At 48.9% G+C, this 16,899-nt stretch overlaps 3 protein-coding genes and 1 non-coding gene across 9 annotated transcripts in view; 2 read left to right on the top strand and 2 right to left on the bottom strand.

Moving 5' to 3' along the window:
- fam53c (family with sequence similarity 53 member C) overlaps positions 1-804 on the top strand; it is a 9,928-nt gene extending 9,124 nt beyond the window's left edge. For all 4 annotated transcript variants that reach the window (XM_085175049.1, XM_085175048.1, XM_085175051.1 and 1 more), the window contains one exon: positions 1-804. This exon is cut by the window's left edge and continues 8 nt beyond it. In XM_085175049.1, coding sequence (XP_085031175.1) covers positions 1-277 — 277 coding nt within the window. In that variant the 3' untranslated portion in view covers positions 278-804.
- A 3,113-nt stretch (positions 805-3,917) lies between these two features.
- Positions 3,918-5,127, bottom strand: LOC146510646 (heat shock protein beta-11-like). Its single transcript, XM_085175093.1, has one exon. The coding sequence runs from the start codon at positions 5,038-5,040 to the stop codon at positions 4,390-4,392; it is 651 nt and encodes a 216-aa protein (XP_085031219.1). The 5' UTR covers positions 5,041-5,127; the 3' UTR covers positions 3,918-4,389.
- A 377-nt stretch (positions 5,128-5,504) lies between these two features.
- drc2 (dynein regulatory complex subunit 2) lies at positions 5,505-16,785 on the bottom strand. 3 transcript variants are annotated; one of them, XR_014876484.1, is made up of 10 exons: positions 12,575-13,492; positions 10,759-10,928; positions 9,698-9,865; positions 9,445-9,614; positions 9,177-9,327; positions 8,950-9,102; positions 8,470-8,688; positions 8,277-8,396; positions 7,372-8,145; positions 5,505-7,232 (listed from the first exon to the last, which is right to left on the bottom strand). XR_014876484.1 is itself a non-coding variant. In XM_085175046.1 (9 exons), exons 2-9 carry the CDS (start codon positions 10,885-10,887, stop codon positions 7,876-7,878), a joined length of 1,380 nt encoding a protein of 459 aa, XP_085031172.1. In that variant the 5' UTR covers positions 10,888-10,928; positions 15,997-16,785; the 3' UTR covers positions 5,505-7,875. The 3 variants fall into 3 exon arrangements, 2 of the variants coding, with proteins under 2 accessions (XP_085031172.1, XP_085031171.1); XM_085175046.1 differs by lacking the exon at positions 12,575-13,492 and adding an exon at positions 15,997-16,785 and having other exon boundaries at positions 5,505-8,145; XM_085175045.1 differs by having other exon boundaries at positions 5,505-8,145.
- trnaa-agc (transfer RNA alanine (anticodon AGC)) lies at positions 6,437-6,509 on the top strand. The gene has a single exon. It is a non-coding gene; the product is annotated as a tRNA-Ala (tRNA).
- Positions 16,786-16,899: the final 114 nt, after the last annotated feature.

Here is a 16,899-nt window from a genome sequence, read left to right as displayed (position 1 = left end):
CATCGACCCGCAGTGTCTGGAGCGTGGCGGCGGCAGGCTGGCCTGCGGCGGCGACCTCTGCATGGGCATGGAGCCCTTCATGGGCGACTTCCGGGGCTCCTGCTCGCCGGCCGAGTGCCTGGGCAGGACCAGCATCGGGCCGCTGAGCGAGAGCGACGAGGAGTGCCGCGAGGACGACGAAGGAGAGGAGGAAGCAGACGAGCGTGAGGCGGCGCAGCAGGCGGTGTTCGAGCGGGACTGTACAGAGCTGGACTTGAACTTAATCGAAGAAAACTGACGTATTTGTAAATGAAGGCTGTTCTCTGTTCTTTAGTTTTATTTTGAAATTATCTAACCCCCCCATCCCCACTTCCTGGACCGCCACCATCTCAACACTCGGCGCCTCCTTGCCACCAATCAGCAAGGCTCTCAGGAACAACACCTTCTCTCATTGGACGAGCTGATCGACACGACAGTGATGATGTGGCTGCCGCCGTTAAACGCTCACCCGGAGCCTGAGGCGCCGTCGCCCGACGCCATCAGGCCTCTGAGGCACAGAGTTTCCCCGCCTCAGGCTTTCGAGCGCCATGCCGCAGCGGCGTCCTGAAACAGCATCACCACGCCGACCTCGCCGAACCAGAACAGAACCCCGAGCTCGCCTTCCTGAAACGTTCGAGTACGAAACGTGTCAGGAAACTAAAATATGGATCAGGTACCGAGGAGAAACATTTAGTCTGAAGGGTCTCGGGGTTAAAGGTTAAACTTTACACTGTAGTGTTCAGCGCCGCAGGGGGAGGGGTCATCACTTCCATCACACGAAAAAGACGAACCAGAATAAAACCCGAACACGTTTGTAAACATATTCAGAGCTGTGGTAACGCTGCTGCAGCATGAAAACATCATCAGAATAAACAAACGGGGTTCAATCTGACCTCTGACCTTAGAGAAGAACAGGACGTAGACTGAGCGATATTTGTTCTGCTTCAGGCTCCGTTGTAAACGCAGGTCGGCGTTTCACTTGGACGCCGTCCCGTTTCACAGAGGCGACTGACGCTCAGCGACTCCGCGCTCGCTCCTGAGGCGCTGCCGTTTACAATCGAGCGTGCTCGCTTCATCGCGAAATCTGATGTCACACACCTGTCCGGTGACCTCGGCGTGGTGATGCGTTCAGGCTCCCGGCGGCCGTGCTGAGCGCCGGCAGCCACTGATGCTGTTGTTCACCTGAGTGTTCACAGATTCCTGCTGCACACACCCCAAAACCTCCCCGTGTGTGTGTGAGTGTGTATTCATGTCTTTGTGGGGAGCGTCCCCTCGACTTGTGGTTTTAGTGTCAGGGTTACAGGTCGGCTGTGGTTAGAGAAAGCATTATGTCAGTTATGTCCCCACAGGTATATGAATAACCGTGTGTGTGTTCTGGCACTGACGTCACAGTCATGTGGTCATGTGACTTGTATCCAGACAGTTTAACGTTTCGGGCAAACGAGTTGAAGAAAGCGAGCTCGATCCACATGAAGGAGTGGACACGAGCTGATGCGAACAGACGTCGGCGTAATGACAAACACATTAGGCTAACACGGAGGGGGTGGGGCTTATAACCCTCCAGCTCACCTGTGTAAATCATTAATATTATCACCGACAGGTGCTGACAGGCTGTGTGGGTAATTTTACTAACAGACCATCCAAGAACCCCGAGCTCCAGTTTTTTGAGGAAGTTGTCAGGACAAAGTAAAGTCTCTAATATTTGGAGTGCACGTTGCCTCTTTTCCTTCTGTGTCTGCTGGACTTTATGAAGGTTTGTCCCAGCAGGTGTAGCTGTTGGTGTACCAGCCGCACACGGTGGGTTTGGTTACAGGCGCAGTGTTATAGGTCAGCGAGAGTTTTCTGTGTTACAGCAACTACACATTTCTGTGAGTCTGGATGCTCAGAAACGTCGTGCGCTGTGAACATGGAAACGCTGGCTGAAAAAGTGACTTTGCTCTCATTCTAACTTGAAACCCTCAAAAACATAACAAAAACAGTCCTCCGAGCGTCCACTTCATTCTTTACCGTTTTGTGTCGTGTGCCCCACAAAAGCTCAGCGCAGTAACTATATGAGACTTGACTTTGTTATGTGTTACACGTGTGTGACGCTGGGGGAGAAAACAGGTTAAAGCTAGTGCGTCCACTCTTTACCGTTTTCATTGTTTAAAATCTCAGTTAAACAGCTGCACTCCACCATAAACAACAAACTGTTAATGCTAAGCGCTAACTAGCCAAGCTTAGCAGAGCAGCAGTAGCCAGAGGAGTATCTGATAAAGTCATGTGGGTAAATTTAATGAAGTAAACTGAGAGAGTAATGCAGATGTTTTATTTATTTCAAAACACTGTGTAATATTTATTTATTTTGTTCGAGTGTAAGACTAAGGTTTCGTTTGGCTCAAACTTTAGCTTGTGTAGTTACTGCGATCTGCCTTTAGGGGGCAGCGCTGCAATCTCATTAACAAATAGGTTTTTTTGTGGGTTTCAAACTCATCAATGATGAAATGCAGAGTTTCACTTTTTGTGACAGTTTGTACATTTTCGTGTCACGTGAAATATCTGCTGGTGATTCTGTGTTAGCCCCGATGAAGCCAGTATTTCAAATTTTCAACATATTCAGAAATACAGTCGTCTTCCTCTGATGCTTCACGTTTATGCCTTTAGCATGTTACCTTGGCATAAAAATATAGAAGCACAAGAATCTTAGAACATGTTGGATGGGTTTTACTGAATTCTTTAAACCAACGACTCCCAAAGTCCAGAGTGCTGAGGCCCACTGCAAAACCACAAACTCACACGGGCCTCTAAAGGTTAAATCCTCATCCTAATAAAGTGACGAGTGATGTATTACCCTGAAATAGCACTTAAAAACTTAAACAGCACACACTGTTGGCTGTACATTGTTAATGCTACCCAGGCATATCAAAGTTTATGGCTAAGGTGTGGCACTGGGACACAAACTTTAATACAACAGCTGTAAATTTAGGCGAGAGTAAATAATATCACAAACAGCCTTCTATTATTATTGTTTATATGAATATGTTACTGTACACACTGTAATTTTCAAACTGAATTTCAATTAATGATGCGGTCTGCCTGCAATATCTTCATAGCCCACCAGGGGGCTCCAGTCTGCATTTTGGGAGTCACTGATTTAAACAATCATTATGAACTTGAATTTGCATTAAGAAATTGTGTTTATTCATTAAAGATGTTAGGATATATTCATTGAAGATGATTAAATCACCTAACGATCATGAAAAACGCGAGAATACATTGGCAGAGGTACGCCGTGGTGCTACACGTTTAATCGCTGATTTAAGATGAAATTAAAGTTGTGATAGGTGTCACTTAGAAAGTCCTGATCAGTGCTGACGGTAAGAAAGAAACAAGGCTACAGGTTAATTTTCCCAAACTTGTGAAGGGAAAAACCCTAAATTCATGCTGTGTCCCTGTAACACAATTAAACACAGTGTCCCCATTACGCACATAGGAAAGCACACACACACACACACACACCCTTCCCGCCCGCCTCCTGGTTTGGTTCGTTTCTGTTGATTGGTCCATAACACTCAGCATAAGCCTTAAGTAAACATACTCTATTATTCTGTAAACATTAAAAAGAAAAAAAGACGAAACTAACAGAGAAGAAAAGGAAACGTGTACTGTAGCTGTTACATTTTTAGTCCTTCTGTTCATTTTCTGCTGTTTTTCTTAATATTTCTAATCTGATGTCTGAGCACGGCGAGACTGTCGTCATGAACGCATCGTGTTTGAAAAAAAATAAGTGAGAAAAGCTCCGTGACGAGGAGGAGGAGCCGTGTACAGAGTTAGCGAGAGTCTCGGACATCTCTTGTCTTTTAGAAAATGTTTTTTATTGTATGTGATTTAAAAAAAATGACGACATGGCAATTTGAAAAGCAGTTTGTGAATAAATTAAGTTTATTGAGAATTATTTTACAAAGAAAGGGGAAAAACTGGTGTCTCGTGTCTTTATTCGCTCACAGGTTAAAGGAGACGCCGCCAGTTCATGGACCAGGAAGCACATGCAGGTTCAGTTCTTATTAAAAATGGATTAACAGCAAATGTCAGGAAAATGTTGACGGTTCTTTAACTTCAACTCAATCAGCAGCCAGATGTTTGGAGAAAACGTGTGCCAGAGGAACCAGTTTAAAAGAACGGTGATGAAACCAGTATCTGGGCAACGTGCAAACATCTAAGGACCGTTTAATAAAGTATTAGTGCGGGGGGTGGGGGGGGGATCAGCTCCATGTCGCCTCCTTCTGGCAGATAAAGCTGCACCAGGGAGACGGCGGCGCTTCACTCGGTTCACGTGTAGGTGATGAGCTCCACGTTCCCGTAAAACTACAGACCAAAGACAGCTGGCAGGCTTCAGTGTTTCTCTGTGGGGGTGCTCTCTGAGGTGGGGGGGCCGCTCCCCTCTGCTGCAGCGCTGGAGGAGGAGGCGGTGACGGCCGGGGCTGAGGTGAAGCTGATGGGGACGATCCTCTCCTTCCCGTCGTTGGCGGGGTTCTCCCGCGGCGCCTGAATCTGCAGCTGGCCTCCCATCAGCGAGCAGGTGACGGCCTCGGGGTCGACGCCGTCCGGCAGGTCGAACTCCTGCCTGAACTCCTGGCACTTGTAGGTGTAGGAGCCCTTCCCGTCCTCCTGCTTCTTCTCCGTTCTGCCACTCACCCTCAGCTTGCGGCCCACCTGCTTCACCGACAGCTCCTCCGGGGAGAACTCCTTCGTGTCCAGGCTGAGGGCGAAGGTGGTGCCGTCCCTCCCCAGCTCCTGGAAGGCGATGGGCTTGAAGACCCCCGTGCAGGAGGATGTCTGATCGATCTCCTCAAAGATCTTCTGGTGCAGCCTCTCCATGAACTCGATGCTCTGCTTCATCTCCTGCATGTGACGGATCATCTCCCGCTCGATGTGGTAGAAAAGCGGCCGGGTCTCGGGCCACAGGCTGCGGACGGGCCAGTGCAGGTCCAGGAAAGGCGTCGTGGCGGCGGGGGACATCTGGAAGACACTGGGGCACAACATCCTGTTATCCTGGAGGTGGTGGTGCTGGTTTGTGACGAGCTGCTTCTCTCAAGTCTGTCTGCCCGATGGCCGTCCTCCCTGCTGTTTATATACGCTGACCACCGCCCACATGCACCCACCCACAGAAAGTTCCAGCTACATTCCTGAGTGTGTGTGTGTGTGTGTGTGTGTGTGTGTGCGTGTGTGTGTGTGTGTGTGTGTGCGTTCACCTGCTGTATAAAGACCATGACTGAGTGCTGCAGCAGAAATAGAACAAAGCTGAGATGTGTTGGCATGTGGCAGCTGAACACACACACACACACACACACACGCCTGTATGTCTGTCTTTGTGGGGATTAATCATGACACAAAAACAGGACATGAATAAAGGCTTATTTTCATGGGAAATAATATCGGAATAATCATTTTCATTATTTCTAATGAAAAACATAAAGAAGACCTAAAGTTAGATATGGTGATAAATCTGTACAAAAACAAAGTCGCCCAGGAAAAGCGTCCAAACATGAGAGAAGTCGTGTGAAACAGTCCCAACATCAGCCTGAAGTTTCTATGTGTAACCATCTGCTGAATATAAGGACCCAGGTTTATGGGTTAGTCCTGACATGAGACTAAAGCTGGTATTTTATGAGAAGAGAGTCCTCACTTGACAAGAAACTGTATGAGGTAACGTACACAGAGCTGTATGTCATAAGCAAAAATGATCAAGCTCAGTCACAGTCGATGTAGGGTCACAGGGTCAAATGTCCTCAGAAAGTTTAAACCTGACACAGATAGATCACACACACACACACACACACACACACACACACACACACACACAGGAAGTCGTACGCTGTGTAACCCTGACCTTGTTCTGTCTGTAACCATACCTGGGTCCCCACTTTGCTGCTTTGTGAACACATGTATGTCCCCATAACAAGGACAAACTGTGTTGGTAAAACTGCAATAAGGGTGCAGAGAAGCTGGACTCGGGGCCAGCATGGAGACGTGGCTCTGCTGGCATCAGCGTGAACGTTACTGTGACTTACATCCAGCTGTTTGGGGCTCACCTGGGAACCACCTGCTCTAACGTTTAATGACGACGTACTGCGTTAATAACAGCTGCTGAGCTTCAGCCGCCTCTGTTCGTATTTCTATTAAATGTTTGTTTTTAAACCGTCTCACAGTTTGAAACGCTGCTGAGTGACGTCAGCCTCCGCCTTTATCCTGTGAGCAGATCGCACTGAGCTGTCACCGCCATCATTTCTATTTTTGCCTGCATTTTTTCCGCTCCTCCCACCCTGCTGTTTCCCGACCAATCACACGTCGACATGAGCCTAATCACGTGTCAGCGCTTCAGCGGACACGTGGCGTTGAGCTCTTTGAATAGGACGTTTCCCGTATGTTTGTTGTGAGCGGGGGATTAGCTCAAATGGTAGAGCGCTCGCTTAGCATGCGAGAGGTAGCGGGATCGATGCCCGCATCCTCCACGTTTTCTTACTCCGTGTTTTAGTCCCTGTGGATCCGTGCCGCCCTTTGGACTCTGACCCGCGCGTGGATTTCCGTTTGGTTGTGTTTAAGCTCAGGTACATTTTACATTAAAAACACTCTGGTGGGGTACATAAGAAATGAGGTAATTAACTCACTGCGTGGATAATTGTAACTGTGGGCTCACAGTCTGAAGCTGTGTTGCTGTGACTCTGCACTCTGTAAATAAAATTATAATAATTATCTAAATAATTTGAAAATTCAAATTATTTAGATTTGTAGTATTAAATATTACTATGACACACGGGTAATTAAATATAACAAGTTGTAAAATAAAATAAAGCTAAATAAGCTAAATAAAGTACCCAAAAAAGCAAATAATGTATTATTTGAATATGAAAATAAAAGAATATATAATGGACGATGCAGTAATAAATACTGAAAATAAGCAGTTAATAAATAAATCCCCCCGCTGGCTCCTTCGGTTTTCTTTTACTGTATTTATTCACATTTATTCAGATGTTATATAAACACAACAAATAAGAAGATTTCATCTATTCCTCAGTCACACACTTTCATTAAAAACAAGTCTAAATGCAGGAAGATGATTCGGTTTGCTGGCCTCAAACACTTCTTTGTGCGGTCCACTGGGGGGCGCTGTTCACCTGCAAACATTAGCTGGTGAACAGCTGTGACTTCTCCACCCTCCATCACAGTCAGAACATCTGATGAGAAATAAACCCGACACCACAAACCATGAAAAGATCTGCAGATCACGTTTCCCTCACCTGCCCTGATGGGCGTGAGCAGCGATAACCAGGTGAGGGTCACTTCAGGTCAGTGAGTCACCTTTGCTAAGCTCACCTTTTTAAAGTTGTTTTTTCTCACAGTCATGTTTTTCTCTCTTCTTTTCTGTGTGTCTAATTTGCCGTATGTGGCGCCACCTGCTGGATGTTATTCAGAGCCACACCTGTGGGGCCGACCAGCAGCCATGACCTGAAGCCCCCCAAAGAGAGCGGCTGAGACCATCATACTGTTTATACTTCCTGTCTATCCAAGCTGGTACCTGGATGCTAACAGGTGAGCGGCTACTTCCTGGTGAAACTCTGCCTCCTGGTGGTGGGAGTGTACAAAAAGGCTTTGCACAGATTTGTCTGTCGAGCTGATGCCGAGCCGAGAAGTTCAATCAGAGCAGCAAACACTTGAAAACTGGAGAACATACAAATACTTTCACACAATACTCGACTAAAAGTACTCAAGTACACTGCAGGCCGGTCCCTCCTATATGGACACACCCCTTTAGCAAGAAAGCTCAAAGCACACCAGGAGTCGTCCTGCTGGTCGTCATGGCGAACACATTTTAATTAGTCACTGCTTCAAGACGGCGTGGGCAGCCTCGATGACCGTGACGCGGCTCCTACCCCTCGCAGCAGGCGTGGTGCTGGCGGTGGTCGGAGCTCGGGCCACGTGGAGCGGGGGCAAGTGGGCGTGGTGGTCATGCTGGCGCAGCAAAAGCTGCAGCTGTTCGTTCTCGCACCTCAGCTCCTTGCTGTGCTTCCTCAGAGCTTCACGCTGCAGCACGGCGCCGCCGCTGCTGCTCCGCCGCAGCTGCTGCAGTTCCGGGAACCTACAGACGTCCTGCAGACAGATGGACAGGTGAGCTACCTGTGGGGGAGGAGCTTCCTGGCACTGTGCTTGTTTTAGAAGCTGCACACCCACCTCGCTAAAGTTAAACTAAAAGGACACAGGTTGGGGAAGGCGGAGCCTACCTTTGCTGGCGTGTCCTGTTGGCACTCGTCTGTGCGTCGTGATGATGATGATGTCAGTGACGTGTCGTGTTGCGTCTCCAGCCGGCGGCAGATGTCCGCGGCCCGTAGAACCCTCTCGCCCTGAAACAGCGGAGCACACGGAGGGTGAGGAGCAGTGCCGACAGGTGAAGCAGACAGGTGAGGCGGGCTTCACCTTGGTGACGACGGCCTGCAGGTTCTTGGCGGCGGCGTCACCCTGGACGGTGAGCTCGGTGAGCCTCTTCCTCGCCGCCGTGTGCGACTGGGTCAGGTGGTCCTGGAGTGCGCGAGACCTGCAGTTGAGCTCGTTTATGGCGGCGGTCAGCTCCTCCTCCATCGAGCTGTTTCCTGCCTTGTTGGAGGTCATCTTCTGCCTCAGCCTGCGGACGGCGTCCTGACAGGAAGTGAGCGAGCACAGTGAAACACGTTTACAGTTGACACACAAACTCCTCCTTCAAACAGCTGCAGGCATCATATTAGGACTTCAGGTATTTATTAGGGGGCGTGGCCTGAACGACTGATAATTCGATTCCAGGACTGTGGTTGGCTCACCGGGTCAGCTGACTGTGGATGTGACACACCTGTGACACACCTGTGACACACCTGCACGCGTGAGCGGAGCTCAGAGACAGGTGGAGGTGTTGTGAGCACTGACCTCCAGCTTCTTGGTGGTCTTCAAGTCTTCGCTGATCTTCTTCTGGTTGTCTGCGAGCTGCTTCTCCAGCTGCGTTACCTTGGCGATACTTTTCTGCAGGTGCTCTAAGCTCGTGGCGTCGCTCGCCTCCTCCCTGCCCTCCAGAGACGCCACCTGTGCACAGAGGAGGGGTCAGCGCAGCCGGACGGGCCTGAGAGGCAGAGGGAGACCACGGGCCGGCGCCATACCTGCTCCTCCAGAGAGCACTTGTACATCGCCAGCGTGTCCTCGAGCAGCATCCTGATGTCATTCATGGCGTCCGTGTTGTGCAACTCCGCCGTCAGGGTCAGCTTCTGCAGCTGGATCTCCTGCTGCTGAGACTGCTGCAACATCTGCTGCCTGAAACACCACACAGGGTCAGAGGTCAACACAGCTCCACCACAGGCCACAGGATCATGTGACTCTGACGTTAGCTCGCAGGCTCGGAGGAGGCGCTGACGACAGCGTACGACTCACCTCTGAGAGCTGACGCTGGCGCTGACGTCCTCCAGGGCGCGCTCCCACTGCTGCTGCAGACCCTGCAGCCGTGCGGCCTGCAGCGCCCACAGCGCCTCCATGTGGTGCAGGTGGCAGCGCTGCATGTGCGCCTCCTGGCACTCCGTCTCCTGCACGTCGCCCACCAGCTTCTGCAACACAAACGGGCGGGAGTCTGGTCAGCGGGGTAAGACGAGTGCGGGAGGCGGGTGAGCACAGGCGAGGGGCGGAGCACCTGGACGATGCTGTCCAGGTCGTCCAGCGTCCTCTCAAACGTCTGCTGGAGCACGATGATGTCATGGCGCAGCTCGGCATCCCTGGTCTGGCGGAGGATCGTCCTCCAACCGTCGTGGAGCTTCAGCAGGTTCACAGCAGTGTTCCTCTGCTCCTTCTGCAGCTTGTCCTGCAACACACACACACAGACACACACGCACACACACACACGCACACACACAGACACACACACACACACACACAGACACACACGCACACATAAACGCACGCACACACACACACACACACACACAGACACACACACACGCACACACACACAGACACACATAAACACACACACACACACACACACACACACAGACACACACACACGCACACACACACAGACACACATAAACACACACACACACACACACAGACACACACACACACAGACACACACACACAGACACACACACGCACACACACACAGACACACATAAACACACACACACAAACACACACACACACACACACACACACACATAAACACACACACACAGACACACACACACACACACACACACAGACACACATAAACACACACACACAAACACACACACACACACACACACACACATAAACACACATACACACACACAGACACACATAAACACACACACACAAACACACACACACACACACACACACACACATAAACACACATACACACACACACACATAAACACACACACACAGACACACACACACACACACACACATAAACACACACACACAGACACACACACACACACACACAGACACACATAAACACACACACACACACACACACATAAACACACACACACACAAACACACACACACACACACACACATAAACACACACACACAGACACACACACACACAGACACACATAAACACACACACACACACACACACACATAAACACACATACACACACACAGACACACACACAGTGTGAGGCGTTCAACATGAGCCAGCAGTAGAAAGTGAAAGAGGCCACGCCCCCTGCAGTGATCCAGGTGTTCCCTCTGTGTCACCTTCAGGAACAGGACGAGCGTCTCCTCCTTCTTCTTCTTCAGCTCCTCCTCAGCCTGAGCGCGCTGCTGCAGCTGCACCTGTCTCTCCTCGTCAGACTTCCCCACGCTCTTCTTCATCTTCTTTGGCATGATGCCTCCTCGTCTCCTCGCCTCCTCGTCTCCTCGTCACGCTGAGAGGACAGCAGGTGGAGAAGGATGTTAGCTCCTACGGGTATTTGTGAGAAATAAGACCTGCAAACATGAGCTCATCGGGTTTAAGCTCCTCCTCTCAGAGTGACCACCTGACCCCAAACCAGCCTGTATATAAAAGATGGAAGTAGCCTCCGTCCTGTTAGCACGCCGGCTGCACGTTTGGTGTTTCAGTCAGAAGGTTCAAGGCTCTTTATTTGTCACATGCATAGTTATCTCCTGGTGCAGGTGTCCTGCAGCAGCGCTCTGCTGATCACCCTCTGCAGAGCTGTCTGCTCCTTCACACAGCTGTGATGTCCTGTGTGAGGATGCTCTCCACAGCGCCTGTACAGAAGATCCTGAGGATCTCTGGAGAGACTGAACTTCCTCAGCTGTCATAGGTGATGCAGGCGCTGCCTTTTTGGTCTGGAGCTGAATGTGGGCCGACCACGTCAGGTCTTGTTAATCGTTAATAATCTGGGATCTTAACACACAACATGATGATGACGCTGACCTTAGCATCACGGACTCTTCATTTCCCACAGCGTGTCCGGCCCCACTCACACCGAAGGACACTCTCTGGACCTCGTGTTATGTCGGAGCATCCTTGTATCATTTTCAACCCGTCTGTTTATTTGCCGCCTCCTCCTGTTCGTCATGTTTTAGCTCGCGCACCTTAAATTCCTCTACGGCTGCTAACGTTTCTGATGTTTTTGGTTCTGCTGCTTCTAACGATGTTGATTTATTAACAAATCCTTTTAATAATTGTTGTCTTTCTATTTTAGATCACATTTGCCCCGTTAAAGCTACACCAGCCTGTGTGGAAACCCTCTCCCCGGACAAACGACAGCATTCGCTGTTTAAAGCGTGTCTGTCGTAAAGCTGGAGAAAAACTCGTTTACAGGTTCGTCTCCTTCCCTAATCATGACCACAGGACCCTGCACGCTGTAGCTCCAGCTGACATCAGTGATCTTCTTCATCGCCCCAGCAGGTCCCTCGGGTCTCGCGACCAGCTCGCTGGCTGTCCAGCACACAGGGCTAAAAACAGCAGGCGACAGAGCGTCAGTGGCTCCCAGACTTGCTGCTTTCCTTCCAGCTCTTCAGTTTTTGCTCTACTGCAGAACATTTTAAGGTTATTTGCTATAAAAAGCAGGAACGTCTGCTTCCTGTTTGTGTTTGATCCTCAGTGACTGTGACACAAAGGCCTCTGCTGTGACGCTCACACCTGTGATGAAGTCTCACAGCTTTGGTTTCATAGATATAAACATACTGATAGATGATCAGGATGATCATATATCTGACTGAGGCCCCGCCCCTGTCATTAACCCCGCCCACAACACGACGGGTCCTCCTGTCTCAGGTAAACCATCACAGGTGACCCCGCCCACACCTGCTTGACCCCGCCCACGCTCCTGTCTCCTGTCTGCAGTAAATTTCTGTCCTGAGCGTCTCCGGCTGTTGGCGTCGCGGTTGCTAGGCAACAGCAGCAGCGCGTGTCTGGATCACAGCTCGTGGACCCTCGTTTCCAAATGTAATTATATTTAACTCAAAGCCAGCCGAGCGGCTCTTTGATCTGCACGCGCAGTGACGTCGCCCCGGTTTCCCGTTAACGTGGGCGCAGGTGAAGGTCAGACACTTCCGGTCTTACCTTTCAGGAGAGCCGCTGCAGACCCGCGACTGTGACCTCCGCGTTTGCGATCCGTCACCATAGCAACGGCGTCAGCCGGGGTCACGTGACAGCCGTCAGCTGTTTGCAGATATTTCAGCAGAAGAAGAATTTAAATTTAAGTTGTTCTAAAACCAAACGACCGGAAACAGCTGAAACACCCGAGTCTGAGCCGACATCTGAATGACTGCGTTTCTGTTGACATGACAACCTGCTGCGTAACTTCCTGTTTCCGTTCTGTTTCCTCTGCCGGCTGCTGGGCTGATCAGCTGTTCGGTTTAAACGTCGTCACTCGTGTTGTATCAGGGACTCAAGATCAGGCCGCAGCGATGACGTCACACAGCTCCTGTGCACGCTCACAGTGTCAGTGCACCAACCAATCAAACGCAAGGAAAATCACCTGCTGTTCACACCTGCACACTCGCACAGGTGAGAGGCTCCAGCCTGTCACGGGTGAGCGCGGCGGCCTCCGCCATGTCTACATCAGCCTCGGTGACATTTTTCTAACTCCACCCGTTCACCTCTCCGTCCTCCCTCCTCCTTCACCCACACCTGCTCCAATCAGCCTCAGCACAGCAACTATTTAACCTCACAACCATCTCTGTGGCTGTATTCAGGGTCTGCAGCCTTAAAGGCCGCATTTTAAGGCCGATTACGTCACAGCGACGCGACGAAGGCTGTCCCAATCCAAAGGCTGCTCGAAATGCGGCCCTCAAATGCGTCCTTCATTTCCCTGAATTTCAAGGCCGTGGGTGTAGACTTCGTGGCCCAACATATCCCAGAATGCATAGCGCGGCGGTGGGTGTGGATAATTATGCCGAAAAAAAAACGGCGGATGAGGGGCGGCCGAAGAGTAAACTTTAAGTAAGTACTGAATATTATGTCACTTATTTATGTGCGAACCAATGATTTGATTCAAATGGTAGCTTTGCTCCTATGAAGAATTTTGTTTACATTTCAATTTAGCTATAAATCATCATGATTATACAAAAGTGTTTGGATCAATACCATCAGGGTTTTTTTTATGCTGTTTAAGAATCAACCTGATATCACTTCATTCCACAGGCCGTTGCATCTCATACAAACTTTTGTTGGCAATCTGAAAACAACAATAAATGGATCAGAGCTTTATTTCAGAGCAGCATAACCACGCTACCATATGTCATTTTTTTCTGGAACCGGCTGTCTGATGGTTTTATGTGGAACGAAGTTTGGAGACTCACTAATCAGTTTTTAATTACCAACAAAATTAAAGATGTTTCTTATAAATTAATACACAGAATTTACCATCTAAAGATGATCTTCAAAGCAAATTCAAATTAGACATTGATACAAGCTGTAGCTTTTGTAAAACCAGGGAATCTACTACACATCTGTTTTGGTTTTGTAACCTTGTACAAGATTTTTGAGTTTGTGTTTTTATTTCAGAAAATATATTTAAAGGATTTGTACTGTTTTGGAAATATGTTTTGTTTGGTCTGCACAAAAACCAAAAACAATTCAACTTTGATAACAGATATATGATTAACTTGTTCATTTTAATGGCTAAATTTCATATTCATAAGTCCAAATGTTTAGGAAGACATCCCTGTTTTTATGTATTCTCCTTTGAACTTGTACAGTATCTTAACTCAATTAAGAACTCCACTAACCCAAAAGCTGTAAAAACTATTGGTGTTTGTGAAAAAATCAAGATCTTTCAATCACTTTATTCTTTGGCTTGATCAGTTACTTTGCCCCTCGCATATTTATATTGTTGTTTCTGAATACTGTTCTTGTATTTGTTTATCTATGCACACAATAGACCATGTGCACGTTAGCATATGCTACTTCCGGTGCGGAAACTCCTGTGGGGAGCTTTGTTTCCGGTGTCCTATTCGCGCCTGGTTTACGGTCCAAAACAAGTTAAGCAAATGAATGAATCAAGCGGCGATTTACACTTCTATAGATGTCTCGGGCATTTACCCAATATATCTGTAAATAATGTTCATCAACTTGTTGATATTTTTCCCCTGCGCCTCAGAGCAAAAGAGAAAATGGATTCAAATGTTATATTTCTCAGCTGTCCTTCATTTATCGCGGGTGTTATGTTCTAAAAATAACCAGTGATAGGTGAAATCAAGTAGCCAATTTTATTTTTTGACGGTGCAAAACGTTTCGTGGACATCGTGGACATACAGCACTGCACTTCAGAGTCACACTGCTGCCTCGATGCAGCGATTCTGTACAGGAGAGACGTCACGGAGGAGATCGTCTGCAGCGAACAGGACACAATGTGACGTACAAACAAAGCCTGCAAACTTGCACTAAAAAATCTGCAAAAAAATGAGGTGAAAGGTGAACCGCGTCATAGCGAGGGACCGCTGTAAGTTTGAAGGTAAGTCACAACATACCCTTCGTAAATACTAATGTATAGAAACTGTTACCAGCAATCATTCATTGTTTGTGTGGCTTTTTTCACGGTTTGTTAACATGCTGTGTAGGTGTGTACTTGACTAGCTGATCTCAACATAACGGAAACATCTGGTTTGACTATTGTTCACCTGTAGTTTGAATGCTGAACATTTACCTGTTTAAATCATGAGACCAGTCACTATACAGAGATGTGCTTCTGAATGTGGACGATGTGTCTTCTGCTGCAGTTCTGCTTGTGTTGAGTGATGTAAACAACTGATCGATCTAAACTCTTTAAACGTCAAAATTGATCATTAGATATTTATGACAACAGTGGTGAGTGTTCCCACCTTCTCCTCTTTGTGACTTAACGCCATCTTTCCGTTTTCGAGTTTTGGACATGATTGTGGAGTATATCTTTGCAGTAGCGATTGACCGCAAAGTAAAGCTACCGGAAATGTACAACCCCACATCCGGTCTCAAACCAGGAAGTTAGCATTTTCTCGTGCACAGGGTCAATTCTTTTGTAAGTACAACACCATTATTGTGGTACTGTTTAATTCCATTTTGTATTGTACTGATGTTTAAATAAAGGTTTGAGAAAAAAAAAAAAGAAGGACATCAGGAAATAATGTCTCTGCTGTGTTCACCCACGACGTGTCCTCTGTGGCGTGTCCGTCACCGTCGTCACTGATGTAAAGTGGTTTAATGTTACTTTTCTTTTCCTGAAATCCACGACCGTCTCCTTGGTCGTGGTTGTGTTGAAGCAGGTTGCTGTCCCTGCTCCACGCCTTCAGCCGCTCCACCTCGTCCCTGTCGGCAGACTCCTCCCCCACCCCACACAGGTGTGCTCGTCACTCAGCCCTGGGGAGAGCAGCACCCACCTGTGTATTCCTGCTCCTCCTCTCTCAGCCTGTGTGCTGTCATTGAAGCTTAAATGTAACAGTGAGGCAAAGCTTACAGACCAATCAGAGGCTGCTGCTGCACAGGTAACATCCCTTAGACCTCACTTGGATGTGGAGCTGTGAATGTGACCGGACATCTTTCACAGACTGGAACAATGATGCACAGGTGACCTGGTGGCGCTCGCTGACGTTTCATTACTTTCAGGTTCAGTGAGTTTAGACCTGCAGCAGCATCACTGCCGTTTATTAAAGACAGACCTGCTCCTGGAGAAGCCACGCCTCCCTGTGAACACTCTGTGACATCATCAACACCCATCCTGGACACCTGAGTTCATCCTCACCTGTGCCAGCTGTTCTGTACTGATGGGCAAAGTTAAGTGGCAAACCGTCATACCTACTTAAACTTGTGCTGGAATCACTCTGTGACAGAAATGTGCGTGAACTACTGACGGTCGGTCGGTTTGTCAGAACACCGGTCTCTCCTCTCCAGCTGGAGGCCATGTTCTCCTGCCACGCTGCTCTTAGAAGTCTCAGATGTGGAGATGTTTTTTTCTATTGTGGCTCTAATGACTGCCGGTGTGCCTTTGGGCCTCAGCGGGTGAGGGCTGTGGTTGTTTTTACTGAACGTTTTATTGTGTTTGTACAAAACTAAATGTAAGCTCGGAGACCGGAACCGCTTCGGACACAGCTCAGGTGTGTGTGGAGCCCTGCTGGCGGCCAGCGGAACTGCAGCTGCTGCGTTTCCCTGTACGGAGCTGTTCCTAATGTTCTGTCCGTTCCTCGTACATAGAGCGCTGTTGTCGCACGTGCCGGTTTGTTTTCACGCTGCTCCCGGCCGTGCACGCGGGTGAGAGCGGCTCGGGGCCGCGCTCACAGGAAACCACCCAAATAAGGCAGGAGGAAGTGATGACGCGGCTGGAAGCGCTCCACGTGACGTCGGGCCCTCAAACACAGCGCGGAGCCGTGACGTGTCTCCGGGGTTTCCGGCCATGGCGTCTGGCCGCGCGC

This window comes from Neolamprologus multifasciatus, chromosome 10 (genome assembly GCF_963576455.1).
Source record: "Neolamprologus multifasciatus chromosome 10, fNeoMul1.2, whole genome shotgun sequence".
Lineage (NCBI taxonomy): Eukaryota > Metazoa > Chordata > Actinopteri > Cichliformes > Cichlidae > Neolamprologus > Neolamprologus multifasciatus.
Note: the sequence above shows the minus strand (reverse complement) of the source record. Positions and strands in the feature narration are given on the sequence as shown.

What these genes read in the sequence shown, in the direction of transcription:
- LOC146510646 (XM_085175093.1), bottom strand. Translation starts at nt 5,040, where the DNA reads ATGTTGTGCCCCAGTGTCTTCCAGATGTCCCCCGCCGCCACGACGCCT.
- drc2 (XM_085175046.1), bottom strand. Translation starts at nt 10,887, where the DNA reads ATGCCAAAGAAGATGAAGAAGAGCGTGGGGAAGTCTGACGAGGAGAGA. An exon ending in AGTGCTCTCTGGAGGAGCAG is followed by an intron (nt 9,103 to 9,176) that starts GTATGGCGCCGG and finishes CTCTGTGCACAG; the next exon opens with GTGGCGTCTCTGGAGGGCAG. An exon ending in AACAGGACACGCCAGCAAAG is followed by an intron (nt 8,146 to 8,276) that starts GTAGGCTCCGCC and finishes ATCTGTCTGCAG; the next exon opens with GACGTCTGTAGGTTCCCGGA.